Source organism: Somniosus microcephalus, chromosome 32, assembly GCF_052327205.1.
Source record: "Somniosus microcephalus isolate GS21.2 chromosome 32, FLI_Smic_1.0, whole genome shotgun sequence".
NCBI classification, from domain to species: Eukaryota; Metazoa; Chordata; class Chondrichthyes; order Squaliformes; family Somniosidae; genus Somniosus; species Somniosus microcephalus.
This window is the reverse complement of record NC_141018.1, coordinates 1,233,355-1,243,528: the sequence shown is the minus strand read 5'-3', so window position 1 is coordinate 1,243,528 and position 10,174 is coordinate 1,233,355. Positions and strand designations below refer to the sequence as shown.

The 10,174-nt window shown below is 50.9% G+C and overlaps 1 protein-coding gene across 1 annotated transcript; it reads right to left on the bottom strand.

The window, feature by feature from the left end:
• Positions 1 to 899: 899 nt before the first annotated feature.
• Positions 900 to 9,929, bottom strand: LOC147097235 (putative G protein-coupled receptor 139). The gene is made up of 2 exons (XM_085971981.1): positions 9,887 to 9,929; positions 900 to 2,064 (listed from the first exon to the last, which is right to left on the bottom strand). Exons 1-2 carry the CDS (start codon positions 9,927 to 9,929, stop codon positions 1,181 to 1,183), a joined length of 927 nt encoding a protein of 308 aa, XP_085828107.1. The 3' UTR covers positions 900 to 1,180.
• Positions 9,930 to 10,174: the final 245 nt, after the last annotated feature.

Genomic DNA, 10,174 nt, shown 5'->3' with positions numbered 1-10,174 from the left:
CTAGTTGGGCGGAATGTTTTTTTTTGCTCTATATTCTATGTCATGGAATCCTCTGAGCGGCAGCTTAGCTCTGTCTGCCTATCTGTTGGCGAGGCTCTGAATTTGGAAACTGCAAATGAATTGCTGCACTCAATAGCTAAAGTGACTCTTTATAGACGGAGTGCAAGAAACTAGTGGTCCTGTCCCATAGAAACATAGAAGATAGGAGCAGGAGTAGGCCATTCGGCCCCTCGAGCCTACTCCGCCATTCAATGAGATCATGGCTGATCATCCAAATTCAGTACCCTGCCCCTGATTTCTCCCCATATCCCTTGATCCTTTTAGCTTTAAGAAATATATCGAACTCCTTCTTGAATATATTTAATGAATTGGCCTCAACTGCCTTCTGTGGTAGAGAATTCCACAGGTTCACCACTCTCTGGGTGAAGAAATTCCTTCTCATCTCTGTCCTAAATGGCTTACCCCTTATCTTTAGACTGTGACCACTGGTTCTGGGCTCCCCGACCATCGGGAACATCCTTCCTGCATCTAGTCTGTCTAGTCCTGTTAGAATTTTATAAGTTTCAATGAGATCCCCTCTCATTCTTCTAAACTCCAGCGAGTCTAAGCCCAATCGACCCAATCTCTCCTCATACGTCATTCCTGCCATCCCAGGTATCAGTAGCAAAATACTGCAGATGCTGGAAATCTGAAATAACAACAGAAAATGCTGGAAAAACTCAGCAGGCCAGGCAACATCCGTGGAGAGAAATTAGAGTCAACATTTTGATAAGTCTTGATAAAGGGTTTTGACCCGAAACGTTGACTCTAATTTCTCTCCACGGATGTTGCCTGACCTGCTGAGTTTTTCCAGCATTTTCTGTTGTTATCCCAGGTATCAGCCTGGTGAATCTTCGCTGCACTCCCTCCATGGCAAGAACATCTGCCCTCAGAGAAGGTGACCAAAACTGCACACAATACTCAAGGTGTGGTCTCACCAAGGCCCTGTACAACGTGGGAACTGTCAGTCAGAAATAGTGCCGTGTCCTGAAGACAGTGCATGCCCCATCGCTGGTTGCATTGTCAGATCACCGGCGATTCCTGTTCTAATTCAGTGGCTGGCAGTCTGGGGCTAAATATTACATTCATGGACTGGAAACACTGTGACCCGCCTCCGGGCCGTGCTCAGTTCTTCTAATTATTAATTAATTGAACAAGTAAACGGATATTTCACCGCGCTCTTCACCTGCTCTCTGAACTTGGACTGGGTCACCCCATAAATAAATGTGTTTATGCAGCAACTCAAATTCTGCAACATTCCTCCGACTTGTTGAAGGGTATATAAAGGCATATTGTAATTATCTCCTCCTGCAATGGTATAATATAAGAATTCTATAACAAATATCAACCACAGGAGTATGAAGCTGCCGGATATGGCGAAGAGTAAAATCATAGACTTCCTTCTGCTCTCCATCTCTGGGTCAATGCGATTCGCTCCCTTGTTCTCGCCCCTCAGTCCCTTACGGACGCGACTGGCCACTAAAATGTGCCTGACTGTCAGAGCATTGAGCAACAGAATTAAAACAAATGGGAGCAATGGGGTTAAACCCTTATCCAGCCAGCTAAATCCCACCCATCCGGGCTCAGTATAATAGCTTGGGATCGTGTAGCAAAGCCACGGTACATTGTCGATTATCTTTCCAGGTTCATATATAAAGTAGAAGGGAATGTTTTTTAAACAGAGCAGAACGCAACTTGTTGCCAAAACCACGACCGCGGTTTTCTCGGTGCAATATTTTGTTTTCAGCTTCTGGCAACAAATGGCCACAAATCGATCAAAGGTGAACGTGACGGTGAACCAGACAGAACAGTCGGTGGCTGCGCGAACCAGGACAGAGAGAACACTACACACAGGAGTGATGTCCAGGAAAGACTCCGGGAGGTAATACCAGTTGATCCGGCGCAGGATGACCTCGGTGACGATGACCAGGAGATCCGCCGCGGCCATGGCCACCAGGTAGCGAGTGGTGCAGGTGGAGAGCCCGCACTTTCCCCGAGACAGGATCACAATCGCCACTAAATTCACTGTGAAACAGAGAAGGGAAAAGAGACAGTAATTGACTGATCAAGCATTCTCCGTGTCTGAGCCCAGATAGTAAGGGCTGGATTTTAGCATCCAAAAAATGTTCTACTTTCTCCTTGATTCACGGAGGGAAGAGATCGGTCACCCGACACAAAGATTTCAAATTAGAACAGGTTCGTTCAATTAGGGTTACTGACCCACACCGAATATAATTCTACAGTGACAGATACTCCCAGTACTACATGGCCACTGGGGTCAGGAGTTCCACTCCAGTTAGTGACCCACACTCAGTACAATTCTACATTGACAGATACTCCCAGTACTACATGGCCACTGAGGTCAGGTGTTCCACTCCAGTTAGTGACCCACACTCAGTACAGTTCTACATTGACAGATACTCCCAGTACTACATGGCCACTGGGGTCAGGTGTTCCACTCCAGTTAGTGACCCACACTCAGTACAGTTCTACATTGACAGATACTCCCAGTAATGCATGGTCACTGGGGTCAGGTGTTCCACTCCAGTTAGTGACCCACACTCAGTACAATTCTACATTGACAGATACTCCCAGTCCTACATGGCCACTGGGGTCAGGTGTTCCACTCCAGTTAGTGACCCACACTCAGTACAGTTCTACAGTGACAGATACTCCCAGTACTACATGGTCACTGGGGTCAGGAGTTCCACTCCAGTTAGTGACCCACACTCAGTACAGTTCTACAGTGACAGATACTCCCAGTAATACATGGCCACTGGGGTCAGGTGTTCCACTCCAGTTAGTGACCCACACTCAGTACAGTTCTACAGTGACAGATACTCCCAGTACAACATGGTCACTGGGGTCAGGAGTTCCACTCCAGTTAGTGACCCACACTCAGTACAGTCCTACAGTGACAGATACTCCCAGTAATACATGGCCACTGAGGTCAGGAGTTCCACTCCAGTTAGTGACCCACACTCAGTACAGTTCTACAGTGACAGATACTCCCAGTAATACATGGTCACTGGGATCAGGTGTTCCACTCCAGTTAGTGACCCACACTCAGTACAGTTCTACAGTGACAGATACTCCCAGTAACACATGGTCACTGGGGTCAGGTGTTCCACTCCAGTTAGTGACCCACACTCTGTACAGTTCTACAGTGACAGATACTCCCAGTAATACATGGTCACTGGGATCAGGTGTTCCACTCCAGCTAGTGACCCACACTCTGTACAGTCCTACAGTGACAGATACTCCCAGTAACACATGGTCACTGGGGTCAGGTGTTCCACTCCAGCTAGTGACCCACACTCTGTACAGTCCTACAGTGACAGATACTCCCAGTAATACATGGTCACTGGGGTCAGGTGTACCACTCTGGTTTGTGACCCACACCCTGTACAGTTCTACAGTGACAAATACTCCCAATAATAGCTTCTCTCAAAGATCTGCCCGCACTGAGGTCTGACTCAACATTACAAGATATTCCATTAAAGGCAATAATTGCATATCTTCGAGCTGTGAGTTATAAACAGAGATTTCGTTTATGTTGTGGCAATGGATTAAACATAGAAACATAGAAGATAGGAGCAGGAGTAGACCATTCGGCCCTTCGAGCCTGCTCCGCCATTCAATGAGATCATGGCTGATCATCCAAACTCAATACCCTGTCCCTGCCTTCTCCCCATATCCCTTGATCCCTTTAGCCTTAAGAAAGATATCCAACTCCTTCTTGAATACATTTAATGAATTGGCCTCTACTGCCTTCTGTGGTGGAGAATTCCACTTCACCACTCTCTGGGTGCAGAGATTCCTCCTCATCGCTGTCCTAAATGGCTTACACCTTATCCTTAGACTGTGACCCCTGGTTCTGGACTCCCCGGCCATCAGGAACATCCTTCCTGCATCTAGTCTGTCTAGTCCTGTTAGAATTTTATAAGTTTCAATGAGATCCCCTCTCAATCTTCTAAACTCCCACAAGTATAAGCCCAATCGACCCAATCTCTCCTCAAATGTCATTCCTGCCCTCCCAGGTATCAGTCTGGTGAATCTTTGCTGCACTCCCTCCATGGCAAGAACATCCTTCCTCAGATAAGGTGACCAAAACTGCACACAATACTCAAGCTGTGGTCTCACCAAGGCCCTGTACAACTGCAGCAAGACATCCTTGTTCCTGTACTCGAACCCTCTTGCTATGATGGCCAACATACCATTTGCCTTCTTAGCCACCTGCTGCACCTGCATGCTTACCTTCAGCGACTGGTGCACAAGGACACCCAGGTCTCGTTGCACTTCCCCTTCTCCCAATCTATTGCCGTTCAGATAATAATCTGTCTTCCTGATTTTGCCACCAAAGTGAATAACCTCCCATTTATCCACATTATACTGCATCTGCCATGCATCTGTCCAATCACCCAACCTGTCCAAATCATATTGGAGTTTCTCGGCATCCTCCTCACAGCACACACGCCCACCCAGCTTTGTGTCATCTGCAAACTTGGAGATATTACATCTAGTTCCCTCGTCTAGATCATTTATATATATTGTGAATGATATACCTATCAATTCATCCAATGAAAAGCGACGAGTTAAGAAAGTAACTATAGGTTTTTATTGGCTAAATAACAGAGCCCACCCTCGTCGGTGATCGGATACAACAAGGAGGAATGCCAGCCAGTCGACTACCTTTATACCTGGGCAGGTAGGTGGAGTCATGGGCGGAGTCAGCAGTGGTCAGCCCAGGTATAGCAGCGTGACAAGAGGCGACCTCGTATAGTGATACAACAGTGTGAACAGTGATAACCATAGAGTAACGATATAACAGTGATAACTATAGTGTAACGATAGTGAACGATAAAAGTGGTTTACCACATTCACCCCTTGTTTAGATTTGAGTCCGGCGGGGTGAAGTGTACTACCAGTTCTGGTATGTCAGTCTGTCCGGAGGCCTCGTAAGCCTTTCTGATCGTCGCAGCGGCGGTGTTGCATTATCCGGTGTTAATGCTGGTGTTTGCGTGGTCGGCGAAGGCTCGTGGGGTTCCGGCATGCCGTCTACCTGGGCTGGAATTGGGGGGGTGGTGGGGGGGGGTGAAGGTGGTGTCTCCGGAGTGCCCGAGGGTGCGAGGTCTCGTAAGGAGACTGTATCCTCCCGCCCGTCTGGGTATGCCACATAGGCGTACTGGGGGTTGGCGTGCAGGAGGTCCACCCTCTCGACCAGGGGGTCCGTTTTATGGGCCCTCACGTGCTTTCGCAGCAAGACGGGCCCCGGAGAGGTCAGCCAGGTTGGTAGCGTGGTTCCCGTAGTCGACTTCCTGGGGAAAGCAAACATTCGTTCATGGGGGGTGGCGTTGATGGCAGTGCAAAGTAGTGACCGGGTGGAATGCAGCGCTGCCGGGAGGATTTCCTGCCAGCGGGAGGTTGGGAGGCCCTTAGACTTTAAGGCTAAGAGGACGGCCTTCCATACCGTCGCGTTCTCTCTTTCCACCTGGCCGTTCCCTCGGGGGTTGTAGCTGGTGGTCCTGCTTGCAGCAATACCTCTCGCTAGTAGGAACTGACGGAGTTCCTCGCTCATGAAGGAGGAGCCCCGGTCACTATGTATATAGTTTGGGAACCCAAACAAGGCGAAGAGGTCGTTCAGGCATTTAATGACCGTGGTCCTGGTCATGTCTGGGCAGGGGAAGGCAAAGGGGAAACGGGAGTACTCATCAACAATGTTGAGGAAGTACACATTACGGTCAGAGGACAGGAGGGGCCCCTTAAAGTCAATGCTCAGGCGCTCGAAGGGGCGGGTGGCCTTGATTAGGCTTGCTCTGTCCGGCCTAAAGAAGTGCGGTTTGCACTCGGCACAGGTCTGGCAGTTCCTGGTCATGGTCCTGACCTCCTCGATGGAGTAGGGCAGGTTGCGGGCCTTAATGAAGTGGTAAAGTCTGGTGACCCCGGGGTGGCAGAGGTCATTGTGGAGGGTCTGAAGTCTATCACTTTGCGCGCTGGCGCATGTAATTCGTGACAGAGCATCGGGGGGTTCGTTCAGCTTACCTGGCCGGTACAAGATATCATAATCATAGGTGGAGAGCTCGATTCTCCACCTCAAGATCTTGTCATTCTTGATTTTGCCCCTCAGCTTGTTATTAAACATAAAAGCGACCGAACGTTGGTCGGTAAGGAGGGTAAATCGTTTGCCTGCCAGGTAGTGCCTCCAGCGTCGTACCGCCTCCACAATTGCCTGGGCCTCCTTCTCGACCGACGAGTGTCGGATCTCAGGGCCCTGTAGGGTCCTTGAGAAGAAGGCCACCGGTCTCCCCTCCTGGTTAAGGGTGGCGGCTAGGGCGAAGTCGGATGCATCGCTCTCGACGTGGAAGGGGATGGACTCATCCACTGCGTGCATTGTGGCCTTGGCAATGTCTCCCTTAATGAGGGAGAAGGCTGCGCACGCTTCCTCCGTAAGGGGGAAGGATGTGGACTTCATGAGGGGTCTGGCTTTGTCCGCATAATTGGGCACCCATTGGGCATAGTAGGCGAAGAGCCCCAGGGTTCTCTTCAGTGCCTTTGGACAGTGGGGGAGGGGTAGCTCCATGAGGGGGCGCATTCTTTCGGGGTCGGGGCCGATGACTCCGTTCTCTACTACACAGCCGAGGATGGCAAGGCGCGAGGTGTTAAACACACATTTATCCTTATTGTAGGTGAGGTTCAGCCATTGGGCCGTACGGAGGAATCTCTCCAGATTAGCATCGTGGTCCTGCCGGTCGCGGCCGCAGATGGTGACGTTATCTAGATAGGGGAACGTGGCGTGCAGCCCGTTCTGGTCAACCATCCGGTCCATCTCCCTTTGGAAGACCGAAACCCCGTTGGTGACGCCGAAGGGAACCCTAAGGAAGTGGTAGAGGCGGCCGTTCGCCTCGAAGGCTGTATACTGGCGGTCCTCAGGGCGGATAGGGAGTTGGTGATAGGCCGACTTAAGGTCGATGGTGGAGAATACCCGGTACTGCGCAATCTGATTGACCATATCAGATATGCGGGGAAGGGGGTATGCGTCCAGCTGGGTGTACCTGTTTATGGTCTGGCTGTAGTCGATGACCAGGCGGTTTTTATTGCCGGTCTTAACGACCACGACCTGGGCACGCCAGGGGCTGGTGCTCCCCTCGATGATGCCCTCCTTCAGGAGACGCTGCACCTCAGAGCTAATGAAAGCTCTGTCCCCGGCGCTGTACCGCCTGCTCTTGGTAGCGACGGGTTTGCAGTCGGGGGTGAGGTTAGTGAATAGGGAAGGTGGCGGGGCCTTGAGGGTGGATAGGCCGCAGGTGTTACGCGGTGGGCGGTTTAAAATCTGCTGGTTGTCGACTGTGAGTGGGGGGAGGGGTCCGCCGTATGCTAGCGTGACGCTTTGGAGGTGGGATTGGAAGTCTAGGCCTAGTAGGACGGCAGCGCATAGCTGGGGCAGGACGAGGAGTTTAAAATTTTTATACTCCGTACCCTTAACCGACAGGGTCACAACACAGTAGCCGCTGATGTCTGTGGCGTGTGACCTCGATGCCATCGAGATCCGGTTGCGCGTTGGCAGGACAGGGAGGGAGTAGTGGCTCACCGTGTCTGGGTGGATGAAGCTCTCCGTGCTTCCGCTGTCGAACAGGCAGTTCGTGGCGTGGCCGTTTACTTTGCTGTCCATCATCGACTTGGACAGGTGATGCGGGCGGGCCTGGTCCAGTGTGACGGAGGCTAGTGTATAGCTGAGCGAGTTGTTGTAGTCTGCGGTTGAGGCGGTAGTCGGGTCTAGAGGCACGGTGGCGGTCGGGCGTGGTGGGTAAAATGGCGTCTCCCACGAGGTTGGACAAAATGGTGGAGAAGATGGCTGCCCCCATAACTCACATGAGGCACTGCTGGTGTCGGTTGCCTGTATCAAAGATGGCCGCCCCATGACTCACATGTGGGGATGCTGGCCTCTGTTGCCTTGAAGGAAGATGGCCGCCCCCACAGCTCGCATGAGGCACTGCTGGCCTCTGATGATCCACCTCTGCAGGCCTTAGCGAAGTGGCCTTTCTTCATGCAGTTTGAGCAGGTAGAGTTCCTGGCTGGGCAGCGCGACCTCGGGTGTTTCGCCTGGCCGCAGAAGAAGCAGCCGGCGGCCCGATCGCAGGGGTCCGATGTCGGAGCCGGTACCGGGGGTGGCGGTCTCGATCGGGTCCGGGACGCCGACGCTGAGGTAGGTCCCAGGGGAGTTGCTGCGGGGGGTATCGCGGTCGGGGTCGGTCCCAAGTCCCAGGGTCGCGAGTTACAGTACCTTGAGTATGCCTCGAGGTCCCGATGGGCCACCTCTAGAGAGAGAGCGAGGGCTGCAGCTTTGTCCAGGTCGAGGTCCCTTGCTTCCAGTAGTCTTTGCCGTGAGTAGTCGGACCGCAGGCCTTTCACGAAGGCATCGCGGACATTGTCTTCAGTATTTTCTGCCGCCGTTACCGCTTTAAAGTTACAGTCTCTGCCGAGTGCTTGTAGCACCCGTAAAAATTCCTCCACGGGCTCTCCTGGCTGTTGCGGGCGGGATCTTAGGAGGTGTCTGGCATACATGGAATTTACCGGGGTTTGGTACTGTCTTTTCAGCCGGTTGATGGCGTCCTCGTATGTTTTAAGGTCCCGGATGAGTGCGAATACTTTAGGGCTCACTTGGGCGTTCAGAACTCTTAGCATAGATTTCTGAGGCACGCCGGATTCTCCCAGGTAGGCTTCGAAGCAGCTCAGCCAGTGTTCGAAGTCGAGGGCTGAGTTTGCTGCCTGTGGGTTTAGGTCCAGGTACGGTGGTCTGAGGGCTCGCAGCCAGGCCGGCTGCTGTGGCTGTTGTAGCTGGGCGTCTGGCTGGTCGCTTGGCTGGTCGTTTGGCTGGTCGTTTGACTGCTCAAGTGTCGACATTTTAAAATTTAGCCAATAAAATTGATATGCCTATCAATTCATCGAATGAAAAGCGACGAGTTAAGAAAGTAACTATAGGTTTTTATTGGCTAAATAACAGAGCCCACCCTCGTGGGTGATCGGATACAACAAGGAGGAATGCCAGCCAGTCGACTACCTTTATACCTGGGCAGGTAGGTGGAGTCATGGGCGGAGTCAGCAGTGCTCAGCCCAGGTATAGCAGCGTGACAAGAGGCGACCTCGTATAGTGATACAACAGTGTGAACAGTGATAACCATAGAGTAACGATATAACAGTGATAACTATAGTGTAACGATAGTGAACGATAAAAGTGGTTTACCACAGTGAATAGCTGGGGTCCTAGGACCGATCCCTGCGGTAACCCACTAGTCACTGTCTGCCACTCGGAAAAAGAGCCGTTTATTCCAACTCTTTGCTTCCTGTCTGCCAACAGTTCTCTATCCAAGTCAGTACCTTGCCCCCAATCCCATGTGCCTTAACTTTACACGCTAATCTCTTATGCGGGACCTTATCGAAAGCCTTCTGAAAGTTCAAATACACCACATCCACTGGTTCTCCCTTATCTATTCTACCAGTTATATCCTCAAAAATTCCAGTAGATTAGTCAAGCACGATTTACCTTTTGTAAATCCAGGTTGACTTTGTCCGATCCTGTCACTGTTTTCCAAGTGCTCTGCTATTACATCTTTTATAATGGACTCTAGCATTTTCCCCACTACCGATGTCAGGCTTACCAGTCTGTAATTCCCCGCTTTCTCTCGACCACCTGCAGAGTGATTCAAGACATTAAGGAAATGATAACACTGACCGGGTGCCTGTATAACGGGGACCACTCGAATAGCAGGTTACATTGTCAGACGCAGAGCAAAACACGAGAGCAACTCACACACAGATTTACACAACCTCATTGGTTTCAGTCACTTACCAGGTACCCCAATGACAGCAAGTATCATGTAGTATAATTTCATGGCACGTTGTATTGGCAGATGCATCTTCTCTGTGAAGCGATGTCTCCCTTTGAGCTGCAGGCAATCTCTCTGAATGAAACACTAAAGTGATGCATTCCCAGAGCCTTTAATTTATACTCTGCGGGATCTCCATGGGGCATTGAGCTTGCAACATCGTTCAAGAGAGTTATTTAAAAAATTTGAACAAACAGATGACGACAACCATGTTAAGTCCCTGTTGTGACAGAACACGATTAGTGCTGAGA

What these genes read in the sequence shown, in the direction of transcription:
- LOC147097235 (XM_085971981.1), bottom strand. Translation starts at nt 9,929, where the DNA reads ATGAAATTATACTACATGATACTTGCTGTCATTGGGGTACCTG. An exon ending in TGCTGTCATTGGGGTACCTG is followed by an intron (nt 2,065 to 9,886) that starts GTAAGTGACTGA and finishes TCTGTTTCACAG; the next exon opens with TGAATTTAGTGGCGATTGTG.